Consider the following 17,872-nt stretch of genomic DNA (forward strand, 5'->3'; position numbering starts at 1 on the left):
GGCAGCGCTCCTGGTGACACTGGGGAGGGACACGGAGCAGCCAGGGCAGTGCCACCGGCCCCTGCAGTGCCACCAGCCCCGGGGATGGACACACGGAGCAGCCAGGGCAGTGCCACGGGCCCCAGCAGTGCCACCAGCCCCGGGGATGGACACACGGAGCAGCCAGGGCAGTGCCACGGGCCCCGGGGATGGACACACGGAGCAGCCAGGGCAGTGCCACCAACGTGGGGCTGGTCCCTGCCCGTGGGGACCCATCAAAGCTGTGAGGCCACTGCTGGCTGGGAACGGGCTACTTGGACATGAAATGGAATTAAATTGAATGATTCCCCCTCGAGGGCGATGTAAACCCACCACAGGTGTGGGGAGGGGTCATGGGAGCACTGAAAGGAGCTGCTGGACACTGCTCAGGGTTCCCTCCTGGCTCGGAGTGGGGCTCACTCCATCGGCCCCAAACCAGAGCTTCGGGATGGAAGGGACCTTAAAGCCCAGCCAGTGCCACTCCCAAAGTGCCACTGGGTGCTAGGCTGGGCTCTGAGCTGGTCACCTTTTGGGACAAAAACGCCAATCCAGGTGGGGCAGCTCCCCCAGTTCCCACCCGGCAGGTGCTGGTGGAGGTCCTGGGGCAGGTTTTTGGGAGGGGTGCTGTGTTTCCTTCCAAGCTGCCCAGCTCTGGGGGGTTCCAGCACACACAGGTGACAAAAGCAGCCAGAACTCGGCACAGAAGGGACAAACTGTGCTCACCCACGGGGATGGAGGCACCAGCGCTGCCCCCGCACTGCCCAGCTGTGGCAGGGCCACGGCTGCTCTTCATGGATTCATTTCTTTGGGGAAAAAGAAAGGAATCCTTGGGACCATGAGCCCAACTTGCCCAGGGCTCCATGGACACTGCTGTGACGGTCATGCAAGGGCTGGACTTGACACCAGGCTTGGCAACGAGGCCCCATCCTGCCCCAAAAGCAGCCCAGGACGGGCGGGGAGCCTCTGCCTGCACCTCCATCGCCCTCCCCGTGCACCCCAGGAGCTGAGGAAAACAAAATGCAAGAAACCCCACACTTAGCAAATGACAAGACCATTGTTTTTCACAGCTGGAAATGGTGTGATGCCACTGGAACAGACTGCATATTCCCAAGGAATACATGGATACAGCCTCCACACCCCCCTCATCCTTCTGGGAACGCCAGAGTCAGCTCGGGTTGCTTTTCTCATTCAAAGGCTTCTGCTCTTTGTAAGAGTTGTTCTCTTTCTGGTTTTTTTTTAAATGATTTTAATTCCTGAATATTTATTTTTTTTGTTTCTCAAATCTGAACTAGTGCTACACCTTCCACATCCAAACTATGTTGAAGCTTTTATTATTTCAATACTATGACAAAAAACACGGTTCACACTAAAATAGTCACGCACCCACAGTGCACAAGCTTGCAGATCTAAAGTAGAATTTAAAAAAAAAAAAAGAAAACAAAAGGGAAAATAAAAATAAAAATAAAATTTAAAAAAAAAGGGAAATAAAACCCAAAACCCCAACAGGAGGAACATCTCTATACAATGGGCTGGTCTCTCCCTACATTCCTCTGCCTTCCTTCTGCTCAAAGCTCCTCTTCACCCCCAAATCTCAGTGTTGCTCCACGATTCCTGATAATAAATCCAATTAATCAGCTCTCCCACCCCTAAATCTTGTGTTTCTCCATGATTCCTGATGATAAATCCCATTGATCAGCTCCCCCCATCCATCATTTAACCCAGGGGCTGCCTCACCCCCTTCCCCAGCTCTGCAGGGTGCCAGGGGACATCCCTGGCACCGAGTTCCAGCCCCTGCTCCCGACTGCAGGAGTTGGGTCCTGCAGGGCACAGCCCCAGCACACAGGAGGGGGTGGGATGCACCAGGAGGGTCCCTTGGGAGGGACCTCCAAGGATCACCTGGTGGAGCTGCACCTGCAGGAAGGGAAGGGGCTGGAATCTGCCCAGCGCCTTTGGGCAAAAACATCTTTGTTTTTATTTTGGCTTTTTTTTTTTAGGGTCAGAGGGCATGGTATTTACTGAAAGTGGTATTTTCTGAAAACTGGTATTTACTGAAACTTGAATTTACTGAAATTGGAGTAGTTTTCTGAAATGGGGATTTTCTGAAATCGGTGTTAACTGAAATTGGGATTCTCTGAAACTGATGTTTTCTGCAACTGGAATTTTCTGCCACTGGAATTTTCTGCCATGATCAGGAGGGATTGATTTGGTCACACGCCTGAGCCCAGACCAGCCCAAACTGTACAACCTCCCTTGTGCTCCTCAGAGCTCCGGGAGGGTTCCGTGAAGGAAAGGGGAGAATGTCCTAAAAAAGCAGAGATGGTATTTCTCTTATGCAGTCAGGCCCAGGTCCAGCAAGGGACTTCAAACTAAACTTAAGCACAGAAGGATTTTCTCCAGCAACTCCCTCACCCCAAGCAGAGCCTGGGGATTGCTGGCTAAAGCCCTTGACTGGTGGCAAGTGGTTTGAACACCCCCACCCCCCAAAAAAACCCCAAACCAAACCCCAGCATCGCTTTTCTTCTTACTCCAGTAAGAAATAATAATAATAATAATAACAATAATAATAATAATAACAATAATTAAGAAAAGAGAAAAGGGGAAATGACTACTGTAAACATCCACGGTTGAAAATGTCTCCCTTTGCAAAGCAAGCATGCTGCTACCCTAGTGTCTACAGGACTGGATTTACTGAAAAACCAAAAAAAAAACCCAAAAAAAACAAAAAGAAGAAAAAAAGGCAGCTATTTTACACATCCATTTCAACACAACAAAAGTTAAAAAAATATCTGTCAATTGTAAACACTGGAAAGAACCCAAGTTGGCAAAACAAAACAAAACCAAAAATTGAACGTAAAATTTAAAAAGAAATGTAGAGTCTGAATACTGCAAATTGAAATACATCCCCCGAAGCTGCAATTTTGGCATTCTTCCTAAAAAATAGATAATAATAAACCCCAAATAAAGGTCTAACGTGGCGAGCAGGATTCAGTCACAAAGAGCTGGAGACACTTTGCATACTGACCAGATACAAGGTGAACAGAAATTATAACTTATTTATGAGGCTTTACATATTTCAAACTCGACTGAAAAGTATAAAAATAAATTGTGGACTTTGTTCTTTAAGCACCAGCTGTGCCCAGCAGCACAGTGGTTATCTCTGCTATACTAACAAAGGAAACAACAGGGTCTCTTTTCATTTTTTTTTTTGTCTTTTTTTTGTGGTTTTTTTTTGTGTCTAGGACTACTTGATTTTGAGCTTCCCAGCCACACTGCAACCAGCATTGCAATTTTTGCTTGTTTGAATATACACAGGGCCAGCTGAGCCCTGATTTGGTGACGGGTTTAACCCTGTTTTTAACATGTTTTACTTTTTCAAAGCAAGTGCACAACAAATAGAACCTTTCTAGAAATCTCAAAGAAACCAAGAAACAAAAATCAAAAAAACCCAAAAAAAAACCCAAAAAAACAAACCAAAAACAGAAGAAGAGAGAAAAAAAAAAAAAAGGAAAAAAGAGACATTCCCTCCCTCCCCCCATTTATGCATTTTCTGGTTGGTTGGTTGTTTTTCTCTTTTAAAAAAAGGCAACAGACACTAGAGGAATGAGATGGGTGTGTGGGTTGTGATTTCAATGCTCGGGTGAAGGTTTCTGCCGTCCCCTCTGCCGGTGCTGATCATGCTTTGCTCTCGTTCTCATTTGTTTGTGTGGCTTCGTTGGGCACCGTCTTCACTTCTGCGGGAGGGCTCTTCCTGTCCTGCACGGTGCCTTTGTCCTCTGCGGGCATTTTCCTGGGGAGAGGCAGCAAAGGGCACAGTTTAGAGGCACGGAAACACCGCCTGGGCCAAGCTAGCCACAGCGAGAGAGCGTCTGTCTGGAAACAAATCGCCCTGAGAGAGCAAAACCAGCATTTCCTGAGGCAGGACTAAGGAACACCAAGCTCAGCTCCCCCACCCTGGGTCATTTAGTTCTAGATTAACCTTTCTTTTGGCTTCTCCTGCCCTGGGTTGGCTCAGGGCTCAGCTGCAGGAGTGCAAAAAGGAGCAGCAGGACAAACTCACACGGCTGCAGAAGGATTTGGCTTTGGCACCCGAACTCTCTGCTCACACAGCCTGACACCTGAGCAGCAATCCCCTTTTTTGTGCTCCTACAGGAAGCCAGTCCTGAATTCCCCAGGATGCTGCAGGAAGGGGAACGTGGAAGATGGGAATTCTGTCACAGCCATTTTCACAAGTGGGAGAGAGGTGACCACCCTGAGAGGTGACAACTGCCAGCCCAGGCAGTCCAACATCTTCAGCACAGCTGGGACCCTCCCCCAGCCCCCAGGTGCTGTTTTCACTCTCCTGCCCAACTCAGGGTGCTGCCTGTCTCAGCCAGGCTCACACTGCCCCAGCCTCCTCCTGCCAGCCTGGGGACAACTCCAGAGGCTCCAACGCTGTCACCTTTCCACAGGGCACTGGTTGCTGCCCAGCCTGACACTGAGTGAGTCCTGAAGCTGCTCTGACTTGCCAGGACATGGGATTTGGGGGGTTGTGCTCATTGACCTGCAGGACCTCAGCACTCTGAGGAAAGCTCTTCCTTTTACACCAAACTGGACTACTTCTGATCTCTTCCATGAAAGAGTAACCCAGGGCAGAAAAAGCTGCACCAGAGCCTAAAGAGCAACACGTTTCTGATAAATCCCCAGCTCCCCTTCCTCTGCCTCCCTGGCACAGCCTACTCCTGCTCTCCTCCTGGCACCTTCCAAGCCAAGCCCTGTGGGCTCTCGGGTGAGTTAGTTGGCTCAGGAAACAGTGAGATTAGTCAAGAGAACACCCAACAGAGGACACAGCACAGCACCAGGGCACGAGGGACACAGCACACAACCAACACAAGAGTAAAGGCGGCCGTACTCGGTGCTTGCGGGCGCGGCGGGGGCAGAGCTGTCTGCAGCGGCAGCAGCAGGCTCGGGGGCTTGCCCACCAGCCCCGCTGGCAGCAGGAGGAGTAGCAGTGCCAAGAGCTGCAAAAACATCCTTTGCAAGATCAATGTCTGGTGGCTTGAAGGTCCCTTCGTCCATTTTAAAGTCCTCGTTCTGCGAGGGGTTGGCGGCGCTGCCCGAGGCAGCCTCGCTCTTCACATTGCTCGGGTTCTTGGGGGTCTCTGCTGGACTCTTCACTGTGCTGGGCTGCACAGGCTCCTTCTCGGGGCTCTTGGCCACCTCCTGCTTGGGCTCTGAGGGAGCTGGAGGGCTCGTGAGGTTGGCAGGGCTGGGGGCGGCCGGCTTGTTCCCGGCTTTGGCGGCGTCGGCCACCGCGGTGCTGGGGCTGAGCACGGCCTGCCCCGGCAGGACACTTGAAGACAAATTACTGGTGGCCGGAGCAGAGCTGGGGGTATCGCTGAGATCAACAAGAGGGGCCACTTTGGGGGTGGAGGAGGGCGGCGACGCCGCCGAGGCGGCGGCCGCGCCTTTGGCCGGGGTGGCCTGGCCGGGGGCCGTGGCGTTGGCGTCGGGAGTGGCCGTGGCCGGCGGGGCAATGCTGGAGGTCAGCGTGGTGGTCTCGCTGGTGGGGCTGTTCTGGGCAGTGGCAAAGGTTTCAGTGATAGTGTCAGAGTTAGTGGTGCCCGTGGTGACAGAAGGCAGCATGTCCTCCACGGTGGCCGCAGTGTCGGCGGGGTGCCTGCGAGGGGGACACGGGGACGAGAGAGAGAGAGAAAGAGAGAGAGAGAGAGACAATGAAGCCCCGAAACGACAGCAGGGAGAGGGGGCAGAGAGGGAGAGTGAGGACAGCACACACACGGGACATGGAGAGGGACTCAGGAGCAGAGACTTGCAGAGGTCAGACATGCAAAGGGAGCGAGGCTGGGATGGCTGAGGATAATCAGGAAGAGAGAAAAAGCCAAGAGGACATGACCTGCAGGAATGGCTTGCTCGTGTGCAGTGTATGGGCTGAGGCAAATGGGATCCTGTCAGCTTGCAGAGACTCTTCTCTCCTCACCTAAAACTTTCCTCTCAGCCTCTGCCCCTGACCTCCCCAGGCAGCTCTCCGCCAACTCCCTGAGCCTGCAGCCCTGTGCCACCTGTCACCAACACCACACGGCCCCAGCGTGGGCCCCTGAACCCAACCCCTCACCTTGTCCCGTCCTCCTGCTGCAGGTTTGTCTCAAGGCCTGCACAGCCCTCATCAAACCTCAACTCCTTTTCTCCCACGCACATTAATGCAGACTCAGGCCCCAGTTCAGCTCTCAATTCTCTCTCAGAATGCTCGGCCTTGCCGTGACTCCACATCCAGGGCCCAGCTCCTGGGGAGGATCTCTCCCCATGGGTTCAGGCTCTCACCCAGCACTGCTGGGACAGGGTTCACGCAGGGCTCGCTGCCAGCTGGGGCTGATTCTGCTCTGGATCCTTTGCAGTGACCCTGGACAGCGCTGGACCTCCACACTGGACAGGCTGGCAGAGGAAACACTGCTTCCTTCCCCTTTCCCTTCCAGTGCTGGAAACAGGAGTCACTGAAGCTTGAGAGGAGGCACTTCCTCACTGGCATGTGGAGATTTTACCTTTCTTCCTCTCTTCCTGCCCTAACTCGTGTTCCTGAGGGATTAGGGCAGCTGAGGGCAATGCAGTGACCCTGTGCTAGGGCTGGCTAAGGCCACATACTCTGGCTCTGTCAGCGGGGTGGTCTCGTTGGGCTCCGTGTGCTTCCCCCCATCGTGGTTGGGGGTCCTCTCCTCCTCCGTCCGCACCTCCACGATGGGCTCCTTGGACTCATCCTTCCTGTAATGAGGGAATGGCATGGGGAGGGATGGGCTCCTCCTGCAAAGACAGGCTGCAAACGTCCACAGTGAGAGACACACGCGGGGCTGAGCGGGGAGCGCTCCTTGGGGTCACTCCTCCTTCCCCAGCACACAACTCCGGGGTGATGTCCAGCACTGGGCTGTCCAGCACTGAGGCCACCTATTTGATGGCTACCAACAGGAATGAGACAAAAAGCCAGAGGAACAACTCCAGAAACACCTTCCTGGAAGCACAAAGCAAAACCCCAGCACCCTCCCCACAGAGATGAGGGCCCACAGCTTCCTGAGGCAGCTCCTTTTCCGTGAGCTGAGCACAGAGGGAGGGATGTGAGGGGCAGTACTCACGAGAAGGCCGCTTTCCCCTCCTCCATGTCCTTGCCCTTGGCCCCCGGGCCGGATTTGCCGCACAGGTTGACGGCGATGCACATGAGCAGCCCACACTTGTTCAGGAAGTAGCAGGTGACATCCACGGCCACCAGCAGCGCCACGAAGACCACCACGAGGATGCCAATGATGGCAGCAGTGCCCAGGCCTGAGGCAGGGCTAGTGCTGGCTTCAGAGACCAAGGGAGAGAAGAGAGAAGGCGCTCGGGTTAAACGCTGGGGCTATCAGGGCTCAGATTTGGCTGCACTTTAGTTGCTTTTAGGAAGGCCACCCTCTCTCTAGCAGCCCTGTGCAGTAACCAGTGCTTTTTCCTACAGACCATTTCCCTGAAAGGATGGGCCTGATGGGGCTTTTCCCACCCCTGTTGGAATAAAGCCTGAAGAGCAAACTGCAGAATCCTCTCCTGCTGTGCACACCCCCAGCAGGGCTCCTGCTTCCCACCTCCTCCTCCTCCTCCTCCTCCTCAAGAGGAAGGGCCAGAGTGGCTCTGGCACTGCCAGTCTGGCCCAAGAACCAGTGGAAGCAAAGCCCAGACTCTGCAGCAGGATTTTTCCTGGTGGGATACAAAACACTGGGCGATGCTCAGTGCTGGTGAGCCCCTGAGGTGGTGAAACTGAGGTAAAGCCCTCCCTGGAGCTCAGGTGAGACCCAGGTCTCCAGAATGTGTTCACAGCTCCCCAGCCTCTCACTGCCACAGCCCCTGAAGCCCCAAACCCTTTGAATCTTTGCTTTGCAGAACCCCCCAGCAAAGCCCCTTTATCACCTCAGCCCCATTTATGCCGACTGTGACAGGTGAAAAGCCCTTCCCAGGGCTCCAGACAGAGCCACGCCCTCTGCCACGCATCTTTTTGTTTGAAAACAGGAGGCAGAGCACCCTTACCCTGGGGCAGAGAGGTGGTGTTTCATTTTGTGACCCCGAGATGGATCAAGGAATGCAGATTCCAGCAGGGTAAGTAGGGAAAAGCCACTCTGAGGCACCTGACTGTCACTGGGATCACGAGTCCAGCCCCTGGCCAGCAGAACACTGTCCCACAGCCCGGTCCCTGCCAGCAAACTGCACAATCACATGAATTAATCACCCTCCAATGCCTGCAGGGAGTGAGGAGGGCACGGATCTTCCCTCTTTGAATGTGTTCAGGATCCTTGCGTGGATCATTCCATAACTGACGTGCTGGGTCACATTCCCCATCCGCATCCCCTCTCTGGGCAGGGGCTCCTTGGCAGGCTCCTAAAGGCGAGCCAAGGGCAGCATCCCAGGCAGGATCACAGGATCAGAACTCCCTGGGTGCCTCCAGAGCTGGAGGGAACTGGAATTTTCCCCTTCTGGAAAATTCCACTCACACCAGAGCCCTGCTCTTTGCTTCCTCTCCCCTCCCAGCTTCTCCAGGAGCTGTCAGCCCTGTCAGCCCCCCAGACTCCTGCTGGGACAGCCACAGACCCCTCTGTTGCCCCAAACACCCAAGGAGAGCCCTGAGCAGGTACCACCCTCCCCTCCAGACCCTGCCCTGCTCCTCTGCCCCAGGAGGAGGAGGATGGAGGTGGTGAGAACCGGGGCAAGCCTGCAGAGGAATGTCCCTGTTTTTGTGCTATTCTGGGATTTTACACCTCAGGCAACGGAACTGGGCCAAGGTAATTGTCTGCAATTTGGGTTTCTAGGCTGGTAAGGGAGCCCTGTAATTTGCAGGAACTTTCAAACCTTCCAAGGACTGGCAATAAAGAGAAATAATACAAAAATCCTCCACGACCCCATGAACTCGGGAGGCTCTTGGTGCTGCCTTTCTTTTTCCTTGTAAAGGAATTTTGCTGTTGCTATAAAATGCAGGAATCATAGTGGGGATTATTCTTTTCACAGACTGTCCCATCTGATTAAATGAAATTGATCTACAAATACTTTGAGAACCATTCCCTCCATCCTGTAGCTGGATTTATGTTGTATTTAATGAAACTAATATTTAGACATCCCTTAAGGGTTTGCTGGGGCTTAAAACAATTCTGTGTACAAAGGAAATGGATAAATAAATGGGCTGTGGAACAGCAGCTGCTCACACTGTGTGTATGAAATAAATGTAATAAAAAGATGTTGGACATTTCTGACCTGATCCAGAGCACATCCAACCCTTCCATTAATCCCCTTCTGCCACTCTCAGGACTAAGAGGAATAACATTTCCACCGGTTAAATAAGGAAACACAAACCATTAAAGAACTTCTGGAGTCCTTAATTCTAAAGAAGTGAAGAATTTATTAATTACAAATGATATTTTCCAATGGAAAATGAGCTTCCTGCAAGACTGGCTTTTCTAATCACCCTCATTTACAGCGCGCAGTAAAATCACCCATCAGTTTTACTCTTGGTACAGAAACTGCCCTGTCAGAGAGAGCTCAGCTGTGGCTTCCTAGTGGGGTCTCAGCTAGAGAATGTTCAGGCACGGAGACAAAAAGGGATGGAGAGAAGCAGGGGGGACTCCAGGCATTTCAAAGGTCCTACAGGATTTGGCAAAAGAAAGAAGAAGGAACAAAACAAATAAAAATCCATTTGGTGCACCCAGAAACAAAACCCAGGGGAGAAGCTCTTTGTTCTCAGTGGATGCCAGCAGCTTTCATTTGCACACATTTAAGTTTCCTTTGCACGAGGTTTTACAGAGCTGTTCCCTCACACACTCCCCAGCTCACGGTGGGGAAAAGGACCCTTCTGTCCCAGTGCCACCCGCTCTGCCAGCGACACAAACCCAGGTTTCACCATCTGGGCTTGTTCCCAGGAGCACACAGCAGCCTGGGGAGCTTTCCCTCAGGACAGGGCAATGGGGATTTCCCAAACTCCTGCTGGACTCTGACCTCAGAGCTCCTCCAAGCTCTGTTGTTTTCCCACGACTGACTCCCTTCCCAGGGATGAAAAAGGGAGTATCAGGGTATCATGGAATGGTTTGGGTTGGAAGGGATGTTAAACCCCATCCAGTGCCACCCCTGCCATGGGCAGGGACACCTCCCACTGTCCCAAGCTGCTCCAAGCCCCAATGTCCAGCCTGGCCTTGGGCACTGCCAGGGATCCAGGGGCAGCCACAGCTGCTCTGGGAATTCCAGCCCAGCCCCTCCCCACCTTCACAGGGAAGAATTCCTTCCCAAGATCCCATCTAACCCTGCCCTCTGGCAGTTTGAAGCCATTCCCCCCTGCCCTGTCCCTCCATCCTTTGTAAATAATCCCTCTCTGTTTTTCCTGTCAGCTCCTTCAGGTCCTGGAAGGGGCATTTAGGTCACCCCAAAGCTTCTCTTCTTCTTCTGAACACAAAGAGTGACAACAAAATCCTCTTTTCTGGAGTAAACCAACTCTGCCCCAGCTGCCCCCCCCCCCTCCAGCAGCTCCAAGAGGCAGGAGAACTTGTATTTAAAACCTTTTAGGTAAAACCTTCTGCTTATCCCCCAGAACCTTGGACGTGCAGACACCTGCAGCTGCTCCTGGTGGAGCAGGACATTCCCAAACATTCCTGTCCATGAAAGCAGCCAAACAATGCTCTGACCAACAACTCGGAGAACATGGAGGGACTTCAACAAACTGTGGGAATCCTGCAGACCCTGCAAGGCTCTGCAGCCCCTCACCCACACGTGGGAACTGCCCATGCCCGTGGCATGAAAACCCCAGGGTTTGAGCATCTTCTGCTTCCAGGCCTGAATCTCTGCCTCCTCTCTGAGCTGACTTTTCTAAAAACTCTTTTTAAATTTTATTTTACTCACATCAAAGCCTGGGACCTTGAACATGGGATCCCCAAGGGTCTGACAGATCTCTGGTATCTGTGGTGTTACAAATCTGCACAAATTTGTGGTTAAAAAAACCCAGTTCTGCTCCTTATTTTCACAAACAGAAGGAAGCACTTCTTGAGTGTATTCCACGCTGCTGGGCTCCTGCTTGCTGGTGGGTATGGCATTAATGTCAGCCACATAAATGATGTCTCAGCTGCTTGTCAGGGCTCTGCCACAGAGAATCCTCCCCTGCCCTAAACCCCTCTCCTGGGGCAGAAGCACCTCCACAGGTGCTGCTCTCTCTCCACACCACGCTGTGCAAAGTTATAAAGGTAATTTTAATAACTGTGATTTTGGTGAGAAACATCTCAGCCTCAGGCACTGACCTCCCACTGTGGATAAGGGGAAATCCACAAAAAGCTGATCCCAGATCTACAGATGAACTCAATGAGTCCAGTTAGAGGGGAAATCACACCATTTTTTAGTGTTAGGATTATCTTGCTGTACTTCAGTAAACTGCAAAGCTCTAACAAAGTGTCTACACTCTACAACACTGGAAATGAGGGGTTCTTGTAAAAAAAAAAAAAGAAATCCACAGGCTTTTGTGTGTGACACCTGCACCGAGTTTTCATTTACAATTCAGACAGAAAAGTTCACAACTCGTAAGGAACAAGATCTGAACAAACACAGCAGAGCATAAAAGGCAGAGTCAGACACGAGTGAGGGCAGGATTTGGTTTGTCCCTGGGAGAATTTTGTCAGGAAGATGAACCCCACCCAGCTGAGAGGGTTTGAGACCGTCTGGACAGACACTTCAACAAGGGAGAGACCCCAGATTTTAGGAGAGCATCAGAGGGGATGGATTTCCTATCACAAAGAATTCAGTGGGGTTGTTGTTGCTGGGTTGTTTTTTGTGGTTTTTTTGGTGTGGGTTTTTTTTTTGGGGGGCGGCGCCCGGGAGTTCTGGTTGGTTTTTTTTACGAAGCAAAGAAAAAAAATCATCTGAAGTTTGCTCAAGGAAATTCCCAGAATTTGCTAACAAAGATGGTTCTACTGCAGTTTAGACCATGGGTTAATCCTGTCACACGCACAGTTCACCAGAAATATTATTAAGGATCAGTAATAATAATTTTGCTGGTCAGGTAACTTGATCCAAGCTAAGATTTTCTGTTAGAAGAGCAAGGAAAGGGATCTCTCTGTGATAACACAGCAGTGGAAAACCAGGGAATGTTAGAAAAGCATTGGAAATTTGTGTGTCCATGGGCTGTGTCTGCCCAGCTCCACTGTGGGCCAGGAGGAATCTGCACACGAGGGAGTGACAAGGACTCAACCACGAGAAGAAGGAAAAGCAGCAATGCCCCCAGTGTGATTCCCAGCAGATGTTTATAGTCAGAGCAGCACAGCAGGAAAACCTTCCAGACATTTGAATCCACATGCAAAAGCCCCCAGAGACATCTGGGCAATCAGCAGGATGGTCTCTGACAAATCTTCTCTTTCTTTTTACAGTCTGTGGGTTTGGGTTTGTGGATGGGGCCTCCTTTTGCACAAGATCAGCACCAGATGTGCAGAGAAATCAGTAAAAAGCAGGATCTTAAAGGCTTTCAGCATTGCACCTTCCTTTGATGAAAACAGCAAGCAAACAACACCAAAAAAAAAAAAAATCTTTCTTTCCATCCGTTTAAAAGGGCAAATTCATTACAAGTAACAAAAAAAATGTTAAAGAGAAAAAACTTGGCTTAAACCTTTTTTCCTTGTTACAAAATACTGACTCTTTCAAATTAAACATTTTTTTTAAAGTGTTCTGTGTTTGTTTCTCTTTTTTTTTTTTTTGTCTGAACTGACACGATCCTCTGAAGCAAAATTATCTCCTTTCACACCTTGCTGGGACCCAGGCCTTCCCAAGCAAATATTGCTTTATTTGACTCTTTTTTTAAGTTTCTAACAGAGCAAAAGCAGAGTCACTGCAGAAAGAAGCAATGAGACAAAGGAGGACGATGCTGATGGACTTCCCAAGGTCGCTGCAGGTGCCAGACAGTGGTTCCCAGGAGGGGGGGATATGGTTGTTTTAAAAACAAATTTGGTGCATGTGGCAAGCGTGGATGTTTCCCGTGAGATCCAAGGTGACCATGGATGACAGACATAGGAAAGGAGTCAGGGGGAAAAGGGAGAGGGGAGGGAAAGAAAGGAAGAGAGGAAGAAAAAAAAGAAAGAAAGAGAGAGAGAGAGAGAGAAAGAGAGAGAAAAATAGATAAAAAAAATTAGGTCATAAATACAGAAAACATAAGAATCAAAGGTTTATTTAATCTCGTAAATTAAAATGGCTCAGGGTTCCAGGAGCAGCACGTTCACCACAAAAGGGTCAGAAGCTCAGCAAAGCCCAAAGCTGCAGAGCAGGGTCCAAGGCAGGGCAGGTGAGGTTTGCAAGCAAATGAGATTAAAAATGATGGCACAGAAGGGGCTCAGCGAGAAACACAGGGAAATGGGGGGCTGTGTGTGAGGGGACAACGCTGCCTTCACACAGGGAGAACAGGGAAACAAGAACAGCTTTGGTGCAGCAGAGAATGCACCTGCCTGTCCAAGCCCTTCCCCAAAGCTTGGATAACAGATCCACATCATCCTGAGGGAGCACCACGGTCTCAGGAACGCTCTGACTTTGCCATTCAGCCTCCCAGCTGCTTGGGAACTACTCCAATGCCAGGATGATTATTATTATTTCTGAAAATAACACCCTTATCCTTCCAGCCACCCTGAGGCCTCTGCACAGGTGAGGGGAACCAAGGACTCTACACAATAAATGCACATTTTACTGCAGGGAATCCCTGGTTATTGCTGTCAGGCACAGCACTGGCTCCAACCCCTGCACAGCTCATTTTGAGACAAAACCACAGAAATGCCACAAAACAACAAGGAAAGGAACACACAGAGCCTCTTCCTGCCACAGTTTGGCAGGAAAAAAAGAACCTGTGGGGCTGCACAGCAGAGAAAAACCCAACCTGTCCCTGGAAATATTTTCCTCAGTGTTATCAGTGTGGGGATCAGGGAACACCTTGGAAGGCCAAAATGACAAAAACCCTGGAGAAAAGAGTCACAAACCCAGCAGTGACCATGTCACTGCACACGGACACAGCACTTTCTGAGGAGCAGCTGAATTCCAGCTGCTGGGGCAACCCTGCATTCCCCAAAACTGCTTTTCCAAGGGCAACACTGGAGCAGCAGCCTCAGATCCCGGCTCCTCCTGTGCCTCACACCAAGCTAAGCAAGGAATAACTTCAGAGAGGCCAGGGAAGTTTCACCTGTGATAACCAACTGGGGTTTGCCCCATTTTTAGAGGGTTCCTGCACATGTTACAACTGGATTTAAAGGGCTCAGAGGGGGAGCAAGGATCGGAGCTGTTGGAAATGAGAATCACAGAGTGAGTTGCTTAATGAGTTACTGAGGGTGCTTCCACCCGGAACTAACGCCCTGTTCAAGCACCCCTCAGTCTCTCCTTTGCCCCATCTCCCTCCTCCTCACTGCCAGTCCCACTTCTCCAGCCCAAAGTCACCCATTTCTGTGCTCAGCAATGTGATCTGCCTCGGCCAAGGGGGATTTCAGCATTGCCATGAGGTCTGAGCTGTTTCCTTCAGCCAGGGAACAGGCACAGGGGAGCAGGGCAGGGACTGAATTCTCAGGGAAAAACTGAAGGAAACTCTCTGGTTTCAAGGAAAAACATGAGACAGAATGAAATCAAGTAAACCCCCTCAGTATGGGCTGTCAGCACCAACCCTGGGGGTGCAGGGAGGACTTGACTCAGCATCCCTCTGTCTTTAACCACCACAACTTTAATTTACAGCTACTTCAGCAATCCCCTCCTCAGGTTCTGGTTGCTTTGTGTGGGTTCCCCCCTTCCCTTTTTTAAATGCCCACATGTAGAAAAGAAATCCTAACTGTCCTTTCAACAGGTTGTCACAAACTGCTCGATTCCAGTTTCTCAGCCAAGAATTCTGCTCGCTTTTCGAGCACACTAATAAGTACAGTCTGTCTTAAGAGCTTCCAGCAGCACCCTAAAGCTTTTGAGTTATTTTTCCCTAATGCCCTCCCCAACATGAAAGTGTTGCTGTTTGAAAATTACTGTCATTTGGTAATTTGAATCGAAAAACGCTCAGAGAAAGATTTTCACTGCCTTCTCTTCCAACTGCCAGCAAATTCCTGGTGCCTTTATTCCACCAAAGATGGACAAACAAGCAGGAAGGGAGATCTGGGAGGGAAATCTGCCTTGTGAAAAGCATCACCCTGCAGAGCTGAAAGGTCTATTTGAGTTTAAAGCGGGAATTTCACTTTCTGCTCTCAGGAAGCTTCTCCTACCTGCTGCTCTTCCCACCTGACACAACGAGCCAGCACCCCCTGGGAACAGCAAGGCAGGGATTTGCCAGGGAGCGCTCCCACCAACGCCGTACATGCCTGCCACAGGTATGTACACAGCCAAACCCCTCAGCTTTGGATGGGGGAACCAACCATGAGAGAATGGGCTTCAAGCAAGCGAGCTGTCAGGGTTACTGGGGCACATTAGGGGCGGCTCTGTGGCATTAATGGGCAGCAGAGTCCACGGGAGAGGCGGAGCAGCAGTACCTGGGATGACGGTGGGCTGGGCCGAGGTGCGGAAGGCGTAGTGGGCTGGCTTGGACTTGCCCTGCTGGTTCTCAGCGATCACGTACACCTCGTAGTCAGCGTTCCAGTCCAGAGACTTCAGCATCACGTGGTCGCTGCCCGACGGCAGCCGGATCTCCGGCTTCCACTCCGAGGAGTGCTTCTGCAGGGAGGGCACAGGCACGGCGTCAGGAGCAGCCCACACAGACACCCCGAGGGTGGCACCCGAGGGGTGCCAGCGACGGGCCAGGCTCTGCCCAGCATCACGGGCCGTGAAGTAAAACACAGCAAGTTCTGCCTCAACAGGAGGCAGGGTTTCTTTCCATGGAACAGGCACCCAGGGAATGTTGCCCTCTCTGGAGACATCCCAAACCCACCTGCACGTGTCCAGCTTTGGCACGGGGCTGGGCTGGGTGACCTCCAGAGCTCCCTCCAACCCCAACTATTCTGGGATTCAGTGAAACCATCACAGGCTGCTGGCTCTGAGTGGAGAATGAGATGCCAAAGCAGCCTCTCTCCTGCTCAGAATCCTGTTTTCTTCCTCACTTCCTCCTCTCATCTTTGCCCCATCACTAAACTGTTTTCAGAGGGCAAAAGCTGCAACTTCTGTTCCTCTCCCCCCTGCAGAAGTGCTCTTTCACATCTCAGCACGTCAAATTTAAACCATCTGAGTGACAGAGATTTCTTTCTTCAATTCACCCCCTCCAAGAGCCCAGTGAGTCCGGAGCAGCCTGGGCTGTGCCGCTGATGCCTTTTCCTGGTCTTAAAATCAAGAGGCATACACGGTTAGAAGGGGAAAAGGGATTTTACCTTGGGATTTATTTTTAAGGATCCTCAGGTGCACACGTCCAGGTCATATGCATCAAGATGTACCCCACCGAGTCTATCTCTGTGTCTGTCTCTGTGTCTCTCCGTGTCCCTCCCCCCAACATTGGGTAGAACATTCTAGGTGTTACTAATTAGCAGATCTATCAAAGATTCCCCAATGAGAGGCTCAAGTGAGCCCCCCTCCCCAAGGAACCTTCCCCTGGATGGTTCTATCTGGGTTTACAGAATGTGTTCTGGAGAGGACCTTGGGATCTGGGGCACACTGATCCCCAGCTACGAAGCTTCTAAAATGTTGAGTCTCTCAGCTTGACAAACAAGTCCAAGAATGTAGGCAAAAAGCACTGAGAATACAGAAGTTGTAAAAAAGGTATAACAGGGGTATAAAAGAAAAGGCAAAAATCTTCATGGCATCACCGCACTTACAGCTTTGTACTTGATCAGGTAGTGCCTGATGGGGGAGCCACCATCGTCCTGCTTGATGACGTTCACTTTGATGGAGTTTCCATCCTCTCCTATGTGCCCTTCCAGCTTGGGGGCGCTGGGTTCCCCTGCAACAACGGGGATTCAGCGTTATTCGTGTAAAAACAAAGTATTATCAAGGAAAAAGTACGCAGCAAAATCAGAAAAATGCTTCATTATCCTCGGCTCAGGGTACCAGCTGACCCACAGAGGACACCGTGTGTTTGGGGTACAAATATTTGCCACGCCCAAGGATTTCTTGCATTTGCACAACACCGAATCTCCGGTTTTGTGTGTGCTGGAATGGAGTCAAAGAGATCCCACCCTCCCCCAAGAACATCCCCAAGCAGTGACCAATTCCTCGCTGCCTCTGTTGCAAGAACTGCTGTGAAACACCTGGCAAACATCAAGAAGGGCTCTGTGGCTGCTCCTGTGGGCTGGGGATGTAAAGAGCATCACTGAAAAGGACCTTGTGCCTCTCACACAGACCCAGGTCTGCACTCTGAATTTGTTTAGGGGTTCTGGAGTTGCTGCACCAGAGACTCACTTAAATGAGGGTGAAAACACTGAGCAGAACCCCAGAGCACATCCTGTCACTCAGCCTGCACTGGTGGAACTCCAGTGGGTACTGGAGAGAGCTGGACCCCTTCACTCTTCTGGAATAACCATTTTTAGGAGAAAAAAAGCTATCGTTTCCCAAACTGCACCCCTGCCATCAGCAGGAAATGGAAATGTCCCTTCCTTCTGCAGGGCACACTGATTTACAGCCCCATCCCTGCAACCCACAGCTCCCAAACTGCTTCTCCTACTCAATTCCTCCACACCACGGGAGGATCCCAATCCCACCTTGCACCTCTGCTAAAAATGCCAAGTACAGAAGGTCTGGTTCCATATTTACACCCCCTGGATTTGTGTCCAGCTACTCATGGGCAGCACAGGCATTCCTGAGTGGCCAGAGGAAGATGCATCCTCCAACATCCCTCAGAAGTTCATCTTCAGAAGGAATTTGAAGCCCTTTCCCCGTCCTCCTCCCTTTCAAAGGAGTATGAGCACAA

At 51.2% G+C, this 17,872-nt stretch overlaps 1 protein-coding gene across 1 annotated transcript in view; it reads right to left on the bottom strand.

Annotated features, from left to right (window-relative positions):
• Positions 1-1,053: 1,053 nt before the first annotated feature.
• The window catches only part of NCAM1 (neural cell adhesion molecule 1), a 39,639-nt gene continuing 22,820 nt past the window's right edge, over positions 1,054-17,872 (bottom strand). Inside the window, exons 11-16 of the mRNA XM_042034324.1 lie at positions 16,782-16,906; positions 15,513-15,693; positions 7,134-7,341; positions 6,652-6,768; positions 4,907-5,674; positions 1,054-3,805 (exon numbers count right to left, since the gene is read on the bottom strand). Coding sequence (XP_041890258.1) covers positions 3,691-3,805; positions 4,907-5,674; positions 6,652-6,768; positions 7,134-7,341; positions 15,513-15,693; positions 16,782-16,906 — 1,514 coding nt within the window. The 3' untranslated portion in view covers positions 1,054-3,690. The remainder of the gene's footprint in view (positions 3,806-4,906; positions 5,675-6,651; positions 6,769-7,133; positions 7,342-15,512; positions 15,694-16,781; positions 16,907-17,872) is intronic.

Source organism: Corvus kubaryi, unplaced genomic scaffold (assembly GCF_017639235.1).
Source record: "Corvus kubaryi isolate FWS band 111438036 unplaced genomic scaffold, C.kubaryi_AGA036_p1.0 37367, whole genome shotgun sequence".
Classification (NCBI taxonomy): domain Eukaryota; kingdom Metazoa; phylum Chordata; class Aves; order Passeriformes; family Corvidae; genus Corvus; species Corvus kubaryi.